Below are 17,301 nucleotides of genomic sequence, written 5' to 3' on the forward strand. Positions count from 1 at the left end.
AGCAATCCCCATTTTGGAAGAAATGGGTGGACATTTCAAACTATAAGGCCCATCCATTCTGACGGAGCCAAATCACAGTGGAGGCAGAGTTTCTAATGATAGGTAGGTTACATGAAAATCAGAAGGTTTTTGTTTTGTTTTCTCATTTCAATTTGTGTTTTTCAGTACTGAGGCCTGAACCCAAGGCCCCATACTTACTAGGCAAATTACTGTGTTATGTATCAGTTTCCTATTTGATTAGTGTATGAATTCTCTTAAACATTAACCTATAATAATAAAAATGTATGTTTAAGATCTCCCCAAAAATAGCATCTAGAGAGACTATCTCTAGTTCATATTTCTGTAACTTCTCTTAACTCTTAATTCTGTAAACATATATACAATAAGTTGAAGTTTACAAACATTTCAAGAGCAGTGTGTGAAATGAAGATTATTTGCCTAGAAATGAATATATTTAACTAGCTAGAAATATGAGTGAGAGTAAGACTAACTCATAGAACCTAAAGACCATTTCTGATGGCTTTGGTCTTTGTTGTTGTTGTTGTTGTTTTGTTTTGTTTTGTTTTTGCCAGTCTTGGAACTTGAGCACTGTCCCTAGCTTCTTTTTGCTCAAGGTTAGTACTCTATCACTTGAGCCACAGCGCCATCTGGCTTTTCCTATTTATGTGGTGTTGAGGAATCAAACCCAGGGCTTCATGCATGCAAGGCAAGTACTCTACCACTAAGCCATATATTTTCAGCCCCTTCTGATGGCTTTGGAAGACTCAGAACCAAGAGGCAAGAAGTGGAGAAGCAAAGTCACAAGCTCTGACCGTTGAGAGTTTGTAGGCTGTCATCCCTCCTCTTCCTTTACTACTCCCTGAAAGACTTGTTTCTTCCCATCCCTTGCCTCACCATACAGGAGTCTAAACAGAAATCAGCCAAGTCTGGGAAGCTTTAGTGCAGAGTGAGAGACTCTGAATGGCCAAAATGAAACGGCCATTCTGGCTCATGTTCGTTCATTCTGCTGGCTCAAGTAGCATCACATGGTCTTTTCTATTCCGGAATTGCTATTTAAGGAGCGTCTTCGCTAGGGACCCTAGCCAGGCTGTGTGATGGGGTAGCTTGCAGAAAAGGAGCACAAGAGGAAATTCTTTTGGGAGTAAAAGAATGAAAAGCAAAAATAGGCAAGTGGTTGAAGCATATGATACAATGTTAGCATCTGAGGAGGGAAAAAAAACAAGCATGACCTATACTTTTTGTTTGTCATAGTCCATTTTCTTTGGATTGCTCCATTTCTTTTGTAATCTCCATTTTGAAGGTTTTATAACTGACATCTTCAGGGTGCATTAGATTTATGGAAGTTTTTAAAGCTCCAGAGTTGGAGGGGTTTTTCAGGATGGGTTCCAGTGGAAGTCTTGTCAGTAATTCAGAGATATTGGACAGGAGAGAAGAGATTGAGGAAACAGTAGATGGGAAAAACAATGCCTATGTTTTCCAAAGGGAAGGGAGAAAGTGTATTTGGGAGATTTGACCTTCAGCAGCCATCATGGGTCAAGCCAAACTCATTCCTGTATGTCAAAGAATGCACGCCCTTTCCCCAGTGGGTCAGGAAACTGTGATGCCCTATGGCACCTCAGTTTAGCCCAATATTTTAATAGTCATCAGAACAAGGTACAGAAATGTAGTTTGAGTGGCAGTGAGGTTACAAGAAATAGATAAAATGACCTCACACGCTCACTTGTAACTCATAAGCACAACATTTGACCTTTTCATAATCATCCATATACAAAGCAGATGAAAAGATGGAGATCATACTAAATACAATTCCCATAGAGAAAACTGTCAGGGAAAGCTATGGACAACAAAATGGCAAACTGATTCAAGGGGGGGTACGAGGGACAAGGTAACAAACAGTACAAGAAATGTATCCAACGCCTAACGTATGAAACTGTAACCTCTCTGTACATCAGTTTGATAATAAAAATTTGAAAAAAAGAAAAGAATGTTTAAAAGGAAAAAGAAAAGAAAAGAAAACAGTCTAAACCAACAATACGAAATGGAGTGAGTATTAGCATGCTATTTTATGCTGATTCCAGTTGTAGAAATACAAAACCAGAAACATTAGTCTTGGCCGCAATTTGAGGAGGAAAGTTCTAGAGATCTGTGATCTAAAATATGATGTGGCTGCAAAACATGCTGATGTTGTTTTAGATACACTTACAAAGAAATTGCATACAGACTTGGGTTCTAGTGTGGTTGTATTGCTCCATTATGAGGCTTGTCCACATCTGAGTTATGAAAAAAATGGAGTGTGTGCACAGTGATGATGAAAGGGTCACTTTATAATTTTCTGATGCTTAGATTCTTAATTGTGTCATGAATAACACCCATAGCATGTTCTGAAGTCATTTCATTCCAATGAAATTGCACACAAGCTTGAGTAAGTTTTCTTCCTCCCAGTCTGTTAAATTTGAGCACCTGGGTTTAACAGTGACAAGTCTCCTTTAATTGAAAATGTTTATGCATTTCTGAATGCCAAAGGCAAGTTTATATGAACATTACTAATGTATTCAGCTTTTTGGTCTTGGCACTGTTTCAGGTAAATTCGGAGTACTTTTCCTTTTATCATGTAAATAAGCAAAAGAAAATTTTAGATCCAGGCAGGAAATTTTCTGTTTATTTAAAAATATAAGTAGATAGTTAAAAGAATTATTATTCCAAAAGCCAGGCACTGGTAGCTCTTACCAGGAAGCTTAGCTACTCAGGAGGTTAAGACTGAGAATTGCAGTTTGAAGTAAGCCCAGACAGGAGAGTCTGTGAGACTCTTATTGCCAGTTAATCACCAGAAAACTAGAAGTGGAGCTGTGGCTATAAATATTAGAGTGCTAGCCGTCAGCAAAAAAAAAAAAAAAAAAAAAGGAAAGAAAGAAAGAAAAATGGCAGTGATCCTGAGTTCAAACCCCACAACCAACAACAAATTAACTAATTAATTCATAAGCATTTTTTCAAATGAATAACTTGTTCCCCATGCCTAACGCACTTTCCCTATTAGACTTAGACTGCTTGCTGAATTAAGGGCAAATAATGCAAAATTGCTCTTTGAGACTTCATGAGTGATCTAAAATGAGATACAAATTTAAAGGAAACAGATGAATAATTTCCGTACAAATACACAATAACACATGTGCATACATCACTGTAGATTAATAAGATATATGAATTGCAAGGAGTTCCAGTCTAAAAACGTTGTTTTTCATAATCTGCCTAATTAGATATTATTTATTTATAAAGTCTAAATATAGCAGAGCTTTATATCAAACTTACCAATGTTAAAAACAAAGCTAATACAGAGAGAATACAAGTAAATTATTTATAGAATTTCATTTTTGGTTTTGAAATCTACTTATGGAAGTTAGAGAATAGTCACTGTAAAAATTTCTTCCTCATCTTTTCTACCGATACCAAGCACCAAGCCCACAGAGCAACCGTGAGCACATTCTGTAAAATCACAGTAAGAACACTATAGCTTTAATCATTGTGAGCCTCCACTGTGAATGAAAGTATTTGCTATCTGCACAGTTCTGCTGAGTTACTGAGCCACGATGCTGTTCTTCATGGGAGAAGATTTAGGAGCACATTTAAGACAGTGACATGCTGGAGAGCAGAAATTAGTCACCAACGAATAACAGGATCTATCTAATTAAATGTGGTAATCTTGTTTTAGTTGGCCTTCCTTCTTATTAGAACTCATAGTAATTTCCCTTATCCACAGGGTATGTGTTTCTGACACCCCTTGTGGATATCTAAAACCCCAGCTAGGACTAAAACTGTGTGTCTGTTTATAGGTAGATAGAGAGATAGTTGGATAGATAGATGGATAGATGGATAGAAAGATACAGATGTATACATACGTGTGTGCGCATGTATAAATGTGTACATATATGTATACACATGAATAATACATATTTATATATTATGTATATGCTTGAATTAGATTCATACATTGGTAGTTTGATGTAAAGCCTTATATTTAGGCTTTAATTAGTATTTGTACAAATGTGTGTATATAGTATTAGTAGTATAGTATAGTAGTATAGTATATAGTATAGTATATTGTATTAAAATGTATATATGTAATATATTAAAATGCACATACATTCATTCCTATACACAGTATGTTTTTGTATGTATACATTTCTATAATAAACTGTAGTTTATAAGTTAGACACAATAAGACATTAACTGAAGTAAGTTATCATAGAATAGTAATGATACTATACTGTAATGGAAGTTATGAAGCATTCTTTCTCGCTCTCTATTATTGCACAATACCATAGTTTTCGGACTATGTTTGACCACCAGTAACTAGAGCCTCTGAAAACAAAGCCTGTGATAAGAGGAGACAAGTGTATTTACAGATTCCACCCCAGAAAGGTGAGAGGTAATGCCAAATAGGAGTCTTTACCTCAGTACCATGGTGGTTCTCTCCTTTTGAGTCCTCACATTAGGGCTGTGTGTGTCAAGGCTTCCCGTGTGCTCTGCTCTGCATCGCTTCTCCCCATGGAAAACCATAAGATCTGCCCAAGTGTGAACGTATCCCAGCACCCGGCATTCGTTCAGGCTGATGGTGGCAAGTGAAAGTTGTAGTTAAAGGCAACCCAGTCCACATTGTATCACAGCCCTCATTCTAGCTCAACTCTCTCCAGTGCTGCTGGGGCAAGCATCCTTGAGGTATTGTGGCCTGCTTCTGCCCATCTCTGCTGTCTCCCCAGGCACACTGGCTGAAGAACCTCTTATTTGTCATTCTATGGCTATAAGAGAATACCATGGCTTTAGTGATCATAAAGAAAAGAAACTCATTGCTCACAGTTGTTGGGGCTGGGAAGTGTATGGCTGAGGAACAGGCCTGGATGAGAGCTTCCATACTGTGTCCATAGTAACTGCAGAAGGGTTTACCTCCCAGCAAGAGCCAGACTTGAGAGAACAGGAGGAAAGGAGCCCATTTCTGTGAGCAGGGCAGGAACACATCCAATCTCTCATTTGACGCCCAGCTCCCCAAACTTTTGCATTAGGGATCAGTATGTTGAACATTGTGACTGGTCTTCACTGCCATTGCCCCACGCTGGATCTTCTCCTAAAGGTTTGAAATGAAAGAAAGCTCAGCACAAGCCCCTTCTTCACCTGCTTTTGTTACATTCTCTCTTGCTCCTTCCAGATTTTCCCACCTCTCGTTACTAGAGGAGTTTCTACACCCTATTCCCCCCCACCACACATGCTTCCACAAAATATGGAGTCAGTCCTATGGGCTTACTTGTTCTCAGGGGCACCTTAGAAGGACGGAGTGTTGACATTCCTAAGAAAAGAAAGTATGTATTTTCCTGTATTTCCTGTATGTTACAGGAAACATTTCCTAGACAAAGGCACAGAGATATAGGCCTAAAGATGATCATTGTAACATGGAATTCACGGAAACATACATCAATAAACAGATTATGACATTAAATAGGTCATATTCCATGGAATACTATACAATCGTGAAAAGCATTAGAACTATACATGCTGAAATAGAATAATCTATATTTGCTCCTCTGAATGTATGTTGTAAATACATGTAGATACATGCCTGCAGGAATATCAACTACACAGCCAAATCAACTGTGATTTGACATGCTTAAGGGAACAATCACCTTTGCTCTATAATCTATGTTGTTATGTTTTTCATGACAACCTGTGTTTACTTCTGTAGTTTTTAAGATTAAAAAGAAAGGAAAGGGGCTGGGGATATGGCCTAGTGGCAAGAGTGCTTGCCTCGTATACATGAGGCCCTGGGTTCGATTCCCCAGCACCACATATACAGAAAATGGCCAGAAGTGGCACTGTGGCTCAAGTGGCAGAGTGCTAGCCTTGAGCAAAAAAAAAAAAAGAAGCCACGGACAGTGCTCAGGCCCTGAGTCCATGCCCCAGGACTGGCCAAAAAAAAAAAAAAAGTAAAGGAAAATGCCTGCCCTTTCATTTTTTCTGTACCTTTTTAGAATTATTACGAGTTAAGAACACACAGATGAATGAGGTGAGCAGCTTATTCCATTTTAGCTCTCCCATCCCATTGTCTGTAAGAACAAGATCTTCCAGCAGCTTCCATGTGGAGTTGATTGCCTGGGATAGTGACTTCCCACTTCCTCCTCTCCTCAACCTGTTCCTAACTCATTCCCATTAAAAGCTCCTCTTCTGTTAGGCAGTGGTGGGTGAACTCCCAGTACCCTTACACTTGAGCCCTTGGGAGGCTGAAAAGGACACTCAAGAGTTGAAGGTCGGGGCTGGGAATATGGCCTATTGGCTTGCCTCGTATACATGAGGCCCTGGGTTCGATTCCTCAGCACCACATATACAGAAAATGGCCAGAAGTGGTGCTGTGGCTCAAGTGGCAGAGTGCTAGCCTTGAGCAAAAAAGAAGCCAGGGACAGTGCTCAGGCCCTGAGTTCACGGCCTAGGACTGGCCAAAAAAAAAAAAAGAGTTGAAGGTCAACCTGAGCTATGTGGTAAGACCTTGCCTGAATATACATGCATGCGCGCGTGTGCGCGCACACACACACATGCACACACACACACACCATCTTGCCTTTTCCCTTCTTGCCTTAGAGATCAGCAAGTCACAAAGCTCTTTTCACATGTTAACTGTTCTCATCAATTCTGGTGTCTGTTGTAAATCAAATTTGCTGTTCCTCAAAGCCAGTACTGACAACAACAAAGAAGCCTGTTCTGCTGCTTTAAACCCAATGCTTAGGGTCAGAGGAAGGAAACTTGCATAAAGCCTGCATGTGGGTTGTAGGAACTGGGGAGATTCTTGTCCATACCTATTTAAAACTAGACAGGCTTTGTTCCGCCAATGCTCACTCCTCTGTAGAAACCCTTACCACATCTTACAAGATTTGCATCTCTCCGTGACCACATTCTTGAACTTTTTATCCTGAAAGAGTATTAAACCCCTCCTGATGTCGGGTCACACTTGAAAGACTTCTTTCAGAATGGTGCTTGCTCACTAAGCTGTAGCTAGCTCTATTAGGACAGACTGTTCTGGGTTTCCTCCAGTTAGAGAAAGAATTCCAAAAACTTTATTCCTGCTAAAGTAATCTCAAATACTTTGGGGTGCCTAACTACTAAAGATCTTTAGTCAGTCAAATAGCTCCAAACAGCCATAACACTTTATTCATTTAATAGCAAAACTGTCAGTTTCTCTTATATGTGTCCTGTCAGCCTACTTCATTATCTTTTTCTCTGGGTATTGTTGCCAACATAGAAAAACCACAGTACCAACTTGGTTGGTGTGACTACAGCCTTAGGCAGTCCTCAGGGAAATTCATAAATTGGTTCTTTTTACACAGTATACTTGACAGTGATCTTGCTACAACTTCTGTCTACTAGCTTCCATTCTGTCAAAGTGCCAATGGTTGTATTTCATTCTGTTTTCCTTAGTTAAGTCAATAATACGGAATCCAATCAGATAATGCAATCATGGTAGGAGGGAAGCCATATCATCATGGATTATCTCCAAATAACTGTCCTGACATGTGTTTTGCAGGTGCAAGTATTGGCATTATGATGACAACCTGCTCACAGCAAGTGTGGTCATTGTCTTCCATAACGAAGGATGGTCCACTCTCATGAGAACGGTGCACAGTGTGATCAAAAGGACACCTCGGAAGTATTTAGCAGAAATCGTGTTGATTGATGATTTCAGCAATAAAGGTAATGGCTGTAGGATGGACCTTTTTGTCGACCAGTTAAATTTGAGCAGTGACCAAAATAGGATCTGCAAATATTTCACTCTTTGACATTAAAAGGTAAAGCTCTATCAAAAACAGCAGTAATCAGCAAGTTGACACCGCGGCACCCATTTTGAATGGAAGAGAGCCAATGGGTAGCATTAAAATGCCTTCCAGATGCTCTTTGTAAAAGTGTGCATCCTCCAAACGTAACTTAGTTTGAACTCTCCATCTGGATAAACCTTTGCTGTATTTATTTATAAGGACGTAACTCGAGTCTTGATTTCCATGCATGTTCGCATTAGAAAGAATGGAGTAAGCTTACTTCCTTCCCCCTCTTCTTTGGGCTGATCCTTCCTGTACCTACCCATTTATTGCACTAAAGAATGTGTAACTTTAAGTTTCCTACTGTATCGATGCACTAAGCCAAGACATCTCGACTGCAATTTTCTAGGACAGGAATGTTTTCAACAAGGTATCATTGTTATCACAAGACACATATTTGAAAATGTTTTAAAATGCCTCTGCTATAAAATCATATACATACTGAAATGAACTTCAAAGATATGGAAACAAATGACTTTTTTCTAATTTCTTTTTTCCTTTTTCTGGTAGCCGTATTCTTTATATAAGGTCTATTCACGTGCACACCTGTGGGAGTGGGGGGAGGACACAGAATCAGAGGAAAAGGATGAAAAAAGTGCAGCAGTGAAGAGCACTGGACACTGATAAACGTGAACTATGCAACTGGTGGGTGGAGATGGGAGGGAGGGAATGCGAGGCAGTGAGGAAACATGACTCTCTGCAAAAGGACATGTACGCATTACAAATGTAACCCTGCTATCTATTACCTCTAAAACAATAAAGTAAAATAGAAAAAATATAAAAATAACATAAAATATTTATACTACCCAACAACATTTTAGGTTTAAGAAAAGAACATCTGAATCAGAAACAGTTTTGAGCTCTCTCCTACCTTTGTACTGACTTTAAGAACCCTTATATTATTAAGTAACTTGAAAAATATATATATATATATGTATATATATATTCTAAAAAGAGAAAGGAAAGATAACCAAAAAGCTTTTTACCATCATAAAATAACTGCTTGGGAGAAAGGGAGAAGGGAATTTTAGATATTGGTTTATTTTACATATTGGCTCATTTTACATATTGTGCTCATTAATTGTGTTGTTACAAATCTACCTTGTCAGTATCCAGAGCCACGTTTTGAAGACAGTCTCAGTGTCTGCTTCCTGAACTGTGTATGGGCATTTACCATTTAGTACAGAAGATCTTTAGCTGGTTACCCCAATTCTAAAACAATTTTAAAAATGGTTGTCCTAACTTGCAGAAAATGACACAGTGTGTGGTTCAACTAACTTGAGTGGAAATGTGGTTTGTACTTTGCCCAGTATATTCAAAAAGTAGACTTGGAAGTGTCTTTAAGAGACAAAGTGCTGATATTAAAACTCACAGAGAAGCTACCTGCTCATAATAACACTGAGGTTTCAGCAGATAGCAGGTTCCTCTTTCACTGAATTACAGAGCCAGCTCCTCCGTGCACGGGCACATCAGGCAGCTGAGGGGGAGTCAGGCTCAGGAAAGGCACACTGCACATTGGGCAGCTCAGAACCCTGGCTCTGGGCCCACATCCTTTACTGGGGCGGGGGGGGGGGGCGGGGGAGCACATCTGCAAAGCCTCAGCTCAGACTCTCCTTGTACACACAGGGGAAAAGCACCCACACAGGTCCTAGGGCTTCTGCTCCTCCGTCTTGTTTTGCCGTAGCCAGTGGTATGCCTGCCTGGTACCAGCGCGGGTTCATTCTTCCAGGGAATGACAGTGGCTCTTCAGAGCCTAGTCCACCCTCCCACAATAGAAGGCCCTCCGTGGGGCTGGGAATATGGCCTAGTGGTAGAGTGCTTGCCTCGAATACATGAAGCCCCTGGGTTCAATTCCTCAGCACCACATATGTAGACAAAGCCAGAAGTGATGCTGTGATTCAAGTAGCAGAGTGCTAGCCTTCAGCAAAAAGAAGCCAGGGACAGTGCTCAAGCCTTGAGTTCAAGCTCCAAGACTGGCAAAAAAAAAAAAAAAAAAAAAATAGAAGGTCCTCAAGAAACCAGGAGTCACTCACCATTGCCCTTTCTAAACCAAGGCTTCAGACTTGAAGAGCTGACTACTACCTCGTTCCTGTTCATGAAAATATAGAGAATGTTCACACATCTAAAGAGCACCTAATGAAATTCAATAACGCTTTAAAAAAAAAGAACTTAGAACTGTACCAGGCTTTATGAAAAAGAAAGAAGAGGAGGGGAGGAAGGAAGGAAGGAAGACCCTCCCAAAACAACAACAAAAAATTAAATCTGAAGATTAAATTATTCAAATATTTTAGGGGGTATATTATAACCATGAAAATTTTATTTGTAATACTCATTAAAACTGGTTCCAAAATAGAAGGGGTGGGGGGGAATTCTCACTTCTGAATGCCATGTGTGCGGGTGTCTTGCTAATACTAAGCTTTCTGAAATGAATAAAATATTATGTCCATTTAACCACCAGCTTAGCTCCAATACAACATTTTTGTGTGTGTGGTTTTGGTATTCAAGGGCCAAACTTTCAAACAGTTTTAAAGCAACTGTGTGTCCTCAAGAAGCGTCTTTAAAGGTTCCAAAAGCCTGTTCTGTCTGCCATGAGCCAATTCCATGGACTCCTAGTGATAAACAAAATCTGTTGTCTCACAGTGGGAAGCCAAGATGGAAACTTGGCCAAATGCGTCTGGATTTTATAACAGAATTTCCGCTACTAAATTACAGACATCTATATGTGTGTCTATAATTATAATGATTATAATTGAGTGTAATCTTTCATACACTTGTGATGCTGAGATACAAAGAAAGTAGGATCTTTTGATTATTATTTGCCAACTTGATGGGAACCATATTCATGGCAGCAAGGTTACAACTTTTAATACCTATTATATTTGGGAAGAAATGGCCCAGAGAGAAAACATGAAACAAACTGTAGCCTTTGCAGGCTCTAATGAAATTGTGTGCTGTTGTAAAGTAGACATTGCATCTTCAGGAATCCTAAATCATAGCATCAAACAGCTGAAGAAAAATACAAGCGTTCCAGAAAGCATATCTTATCTCGTGTACTGGGTCTTAAACTTAAGGCCTGGACACAGTCTCTCAGTTTTTTGCTCAAGGCTGGTACTCTATTACCTCTACGTCTGGCTTTTTGGTAGCTAACTGGGAAATAAGAGTCCCACAGAAAGCTGGGTGCTGGTGGCTCATGCCTGTAATCCAAGCTACTCGGAAAGCTGGGATCTGAGAATTATTGTTTGGTTCGAAGCCAGCTGGAACAGGGAAATTTCAGGAGACTCCTCCAGAAAACCAGAAGTGGAACTGTGGCTCAAAGTGGTAGAGCACTGTCTTTGAGCAAAATACCTCAGAGACAGCACCCAGACGAGTTCAAGCCCTATCACCAACCAAAACTAACTAAATAAAAGAGCCCGACAGACATTCCTGCCTCGGCACCAGCCTGAAAGCTTTTACATTTGACATAAACATGTAAACTTAAAAAAAAAAGTTTAAAAGAACTTAAGGCTTCAACTGTTTGATTAGACAGACACTGTTTAATGTTTGGAGAAATGCTAATCAGTCTTCTCTAGATACATTAAACTTACAATTTAGTGTAAATATAGTAGAGATTGAATCCGGAGCCTCAGGACTGCCCAGTATACATTCAGCCACTGGACTACCCCTGTCTTAATAGATTCAGCAGTTTTTCTAGCTTATAGAAACAATATCATTCCCCGCCTACCCCCTTAGTGTCTTATCTTTATTGCTAGAGAAAAAGCAATTGTTTATATACAAATGTCTAACTTATTTTGATTGAATTTTTTCACTCCACAGACCACTTAAAAAAAAACCTGGATGACTATATTAAATTGTGGAATGGCCTCGTGAAGGTATATCGAAATGAAAGAAGAGAAGGTTTAATTCAAGCGCGAAGCATCGGTGCTCAGAAGGCTAAACTTGGACAGGTAAGAAATGCTTGGTCTCTATCATGTCACAGCTTTCAATTTCATGACTAAAAGATCATATACATTTTAATCACCCTTTGGGGTTTTTTTTTATTGAAATGAGAATGCTAGCTTGAACAAACGTAAACGTCAAACTTGGCTATCATGCTAATTTTCCTTAGCATCTCAATTTAAGTTGTGTATGATGTATGATATTGCATGTGTGAGGAGTATGCTTTCACCCTGCCTCTTTTCTTTAAGGTGTTGATATACCTTGATGCTCACTGTGAGGTGGCAGTTAACTGGTATGCACCACTTGTAGCTCCTATATCTAAGGACAGGTAACATTACCTTGCTTTGTTTTTTCTTTCCTAGTTGAAAAGTTAACCTGGTCCTAGCAGGGCAACTAACATTTCTGCTCTTGAGTGCAATTCCATTCTGTGCACCTAGTGTTATGGGTGAAGTGTTATCCATGAGCTAGTTGCCTGGGAGTAGAGCGAGGCTTGTAGCTTGGGTGACGCAAATGTAGAGGATCTGGCGTTGGAGGGAAAAGGAGGTATCCCCCAGGGAAAATGAGGAATCCCCCTGGAGAGTCATTTGATGATTTTTGTTACTGAGACTTCCTCTAACTCTAGAGACCTCTCTACGTGTAATATTGATTACTGTCCCTAAAGTAGAGTAAAAGCACTAAAATCTTAGAAGATGAGTGATTTGAAATTATATATGTATATGTAGAGTTATATATATATAACATGTGTTTCTTTTGCCCTTTTTAATTCTGTTACATAGTGAGGACCAGCTGTTACTTTTGTCAAGGACTTTAGGTTCCTATAGAAACCCTAAAGCTTAAAAATAGACCACTAATCCATGGAGATGTGGTAATCACTATTAAATTTCCAGAAATGTCTGAATTTTTCAAAGAGTCTCTTCCTCCTCCTTCCCAAAGCCCTTGCTGCTTCCTGTCCAGAATTGTGACTGTTTTAGAATGCTGATTGTTTCAGAATTGAAGCAAATGAGACCTATCATGTAGCAAATAGCATGAGAGAGAGAACTTGAAGCTCTATCATCAGGAGACTTCATGGAAGGCCCATCATAAACATTTTGCAATTTTGTTTGGCTTAATCCTCGCAGTAACCCTATATGGCAGAGCTGGCCCCACTTTTCAGAAAAGATTACTGAAGATTAGAAAAGAGAATTTGTTCCAAGTCTGATAGCGAATAACCTGTAAAATAGAGGCCTCAGGGCCACTTTACATTGCACCATTTTTTATGAGGGTGAAGACAGATACCTGATGAGGTAACTCTTCAGGGAGATGCCAGCATTCCTGCCAGTAAGCAAGGGACTTTCCCAAATCCGTAGCCACACCCCACTCATCCTCCTGAGCATGTGAGTGCACGCTGTGAGAGAATGCAGCATCCTTCTTGAGTCCTTTCCTCCAATCAGCATTCTCAGCCCCATAAATTCCCCTCCCTTCCTCCTCCTTTCTCTAGCTGCTTTCTAAGTATCTAGAAAGCAGTGTGACCTGGTGATGGAAGAGCTGCCATCTCTGTTTTAGGAAATGCCTTTTACAATCTTTCTGATGAGATCAGCATTGAACCAGGCAGGGTACCAAGTTATCATTGTAATTTCACTCTACACTCAACTAGTTATGTAGCACTTACATTTTTATGAAGCTCACTTCTTTTTTTTCTTTCTGGATGGCCATTTCTCTGCGCATTTCTTAAGTTCTTTAACAGATTTTGAGAGATTTTTTTCTTGCTGCTTGTTTTCTTTAAGCAGCAGTACAGTTAGAACCTTTTTTCTTCTTCTTTTTTTCAATAAAAGGAGGGAGAAAGGAGATTAAGTAAAAGCACAGAAACACATTTTCACAATGATTGCTTCTAAAGTAACCAAGAGTTGGGAGAACTAAGAATGTGGCATGAGCATATTTGCACATGCATGTGCATGCGCACACACACATACTTTTTATTTATTTTTGTTCCTTTAAGTAGATGTACAAAGGATTTTTTTCAGTTGACCATGTCAGTTTATGATTACAGTACATTTTGACCAGACACTTTAACTGGGGAATGGAAAAGGAAAAAATAGGCAGAAAAAACTTGGAAGTAGTGCAAAAATACCCAGAGAAAGTTATGAGTTTAAAAAAGAGTTTAACAAAAGGGAAGGAGACACTAGTTAACTCATAAGCCCACGAGCCAAGGGAAAAAGTCACCTCTTTGGCACCCTTTACCCTATCAGGTTCCTGGGTTTTCATAGGAAATTCATTTTCTATTTACCATTACATAGTCAAGTTGCCTAATGCAAAAACAACCTACAGAAAGGGCCAGTGGAGGTAGGCATGGTGAACTAGTCAGTTGTGGCTTCTTAAATGCTTTTTCATTTTCTGTAAATGTTTCAGAACTACATGTACTGTGCCTCTAATAGATTACATAGATGGGAATGATTATTCCATTGAACCACAGCAAGGTGGGGATGAAGATGGCTTTGCCAGAGGGGCCTGGGACTGGAGCTTACTGTGGAAGCGTGTTCCTCTAAGCCACAAGGAAAAGGCCAAACGAAAACATAAAACTGAACCTTATCGGTAAAGATGATTACTTTCAATTTTTGGTTAATCGATTGAATGTTTACCTAAGTCCTCTCTTTTTCCTTCCTCATGAACTCGTGTACATATGTGGTTCCCCACATTCGTTTTCATTTGACTTTTGCTGCCATCAACACAATTCAGAACCATTTGCACTGTGCCGCTTATAGATGTCATAAATGGCAACACATATGAAATTATCCCCCAAGGGGGTGGTGATGAAGATGGGTATGCCCGAGGAGCATGGGATTGGAGCATGCTCTGGAAACGGGTGCCTTTGACCTCTCAAGAGAAGAGACTGAGAAAGACAAAAACTGAACCGTATCGGTAATCACTAAATCACTTACCTATCTTCCTTTTTCTCTCCTTGCTGCTAATCCATTAACCTCTCCCAAGCTGAAAACCGGATCAAACTGTAGATGCTGTCTCATCCTAGAAGGGTTTCTTTCAAAGTTGGCTCAAAGCTTTCAATTCACCTTTACCCTGAATGCATTCTCCTCTTGACTATTGAGTGGGGCAAGCAGGGGACAGCAGCAAACACATGATTAGTTCCAAGTAGATGGAAGTGAGGAAAAATTTCTCCCGTGCCAGTAGACTAGATCGTAGATTTGAGCCTTTGGGTGATAAGGTCATTCTGTAAATTAAAGAGAAATGACTGATAATCCTAAGATTTCATTTCTACTTGAATGCTACGAGGGAGTTCTAACAATGAAAGAAAAACAGCAAAACATTTCAGGGTTCCTCTTTGGTTTTACATGTTTATATGCTAATTTTGTATGTTAAATATGAATGAATAGCAAAGTACACAGATTTGTCAGGAGCTGATGGCTCCTGCTTATAATCCTAGCTACTCAGGGGGCCTAGATCTAAGGATGGTGGTTCAAAACCAGCCCCAGCAGGAAATTGTGAGAGACTCTATCTCCAATTAACCACCAGAAAACTAAAAGTGGTGCTGTGGCTCAAAGTGATAGAGTGCTAGCTAGCCTTGAGATGAAAAGCTCAGGGACAAAACCCAGGCCCTGAGTTCAAGCTCCAGGACAAGCACCCGTCCCCCCCCAAAAAAAAATTTAGGAAATACTGTATAGAATCATTTATTGTCAAGAATTCCAGAGTAGGCCTGGGAATGTGACCTAGTGGTACAGTGCTTGCCTAGCATGCATGAAGCTCTGGGTTCAATTCCTTAGCACCACATAAACAGGAAAAGCTGGAAGTGGCTCTGTGGCTCAAGAGGTAGAGTGCTAGCCTTGAGCAGAAAGAAGCCAGGGACAGTGCTCAGGCCCCGACTTCAAGCCCCAGGACTGGCCAAATAAAAGAATTTCAGTGTAAAGCTCTATTTCCATATCATCTTTTGTCATGTCATGTGGTTCTTCAAATAAAACAAGCTATTGTCTTCTTTCACCTTTTAAGTAGAAGATATTCCTCTCTTTCAAAACAGTGATCCCAAGTAAAATATTGGCTCAGATGTTACTATAGAGTTCTCTAGAATGTGTCTGTTTGATGTTTTTGATCATGCAATTCTACCTTTGTTCTCTTTCTCCTTGTTACATTGCTGGGAATGATAGAATTAATTCTGTTTTAGGAAATGCTTCAATGTCATGGAATGCTGGTGGTGTTTGGGCACATCATATCTACATACTGAATGGCAAACATGAAGAAATGACAGAAATTTAAGCTTTATTTAAAGCACATTTTCCAATTTTTGAAAATTCCAGAGTAGTCTAGGAATCTGCTACTGACCTATTTAGTCCCCTAATAAATAATTCTGGGGAAAAATAATAAAAAATGATATAAGTTCCAATGGCATTTATATTTTTTGCCTATTCCATGGCCTAGCAAAGCTCTTTGTTGTTTGTTTTGTTGTTGTTTTGTTTCTTTTATGTGCTGGTGCTAGGGTTTGAACTCAGGACCTAAGTGCTGTCCTTTAGCTTTTTTTGCTCCAAGCTAGTTCTCTACCACTTAGTGAACAACAGCTGCAATTCCAGCTTTTTGGCAGTTAATTGGCAAGAAGAGTCTCAGAGACTTTTCTAGTTGGGCTGGCTTTGAACTGCAGTCCTTAGATCTCAGCCTCCTAAGTCATTAGGATTATAGGCATGAGCCATCACTCCGTTTTAACTGAATAAGAAAATTTTAAGGAAAGATGCCCTTTAACTCTCTAATTTGCTTTTTCAAGTATGTACTGGAGTGAATGGGAATACAGTGGCAAAAGCAATTTTAAACCACAGTCAATGTGACGTGAAAGTATAATAGCATAATAGTGCTGTTTCTTCAGTTGAGCAACATCCTTTAAGAAGAAAAGGCATACAAGAATAACTTTCTCTTTATGCAGTTTGCCTTTAGAATTGACAGCTTCTCCACTTAGTAAATATTTATTGAGTGCTTCCTGTATGCCTGCCACTGTTTGAGGTGGGAAGTTGAACACTTAACTGCACAAACAACTCTGGAACAGCATTTAGGATATGTGTTGTCAAAAAAATTCACAAATATATGAAGCTTATTGAAAGGAGCATCTGAGCCAGCCTCTTACAGGGTCAGGAAAGATCTTGTGATAAATGTCATTGGGGCACAGACCTGAGGATGAGAGAGAAAGAGGGAGAGGGAAAGAGAACGAGAGAGGAATAACACGTGGCAGAGCCCTCCAGATGTACTTGAGGTGACAGCAGAGCCCTGGAGGACTCATGGAAGGAAGGAGCTGGGCGAGTCTGGCGCCCTGAGGGCCTGGTATGGCCTCTGTTCTAGTTGCTCTGGTTGCTTCCATTTGGATGGGGACAGAATGGAATAAAGGACATGAGTGTCCTTTATAAAGGACATCAGTGTTGCTTTGTCTAAGGGGCAGAAGTGAAGATGGAAAGCAGTAGACAGGTGCAAAATGAAATTCAGGGCAGAAACAATTCAACTCAGTGATGAACGGAATAGTAGGTGTGAATGCGGAATAAATACCTTAACGGTAGTA

General features: G+C 39.8%; 1 protein-coding gene across 2 annotated transcripts in view; it reads left to right on the plus strand.

The window, feature by feature from the left end:
• Positions 1-17,301, plus strand: part of Galnt7 (polypeptide N-acetylgalactosaminyltransferase 7) — a 121,573-nt gene that overhangs the window by 91,071 nt on the left and 13,201 nt on the right. The window contains exons 3-6 of one of the 2 annotated variants that reach the window (XM_048330344.1): positions 7,559-7,725; positions 11,661-11,791; positions 12,032-12,111; positions 14,169-14,351. In XM_048330344.1, the coding sequence (XP_048186301.1) occupies positions 7,559-7,725; positions 11,661-11,791; positions 12,032-12,111; positions 14,169-14,351 (561 nt within the window). Of the gene's footprint in view, positions 1-7,558; positions 7,726-11,660; positions 11,792-12,031; positions 12,112-14,168; positions 14,352-14,495; positions 14,679-17,301 lie in introns of both variants that reach the window. The other variant, XM_048330342.1, reaches the window with a different exon arrangement.

Source organism: Perognathus longimembris, chromosome 21, assembly GCF_023159225.1.
Source record: "Perognathus longimembris pacificus isolate PPM17 chromosome 21, ASM2315922v1, whole genome shotgun sequence".
In the NCBI taxonomy this organism is placed as follows: Eukaryota; Metazoa; Chordata; class Mammalia; order Rodentia; family Heteromyidae; genus Perognathus; species Perognathus longimembris.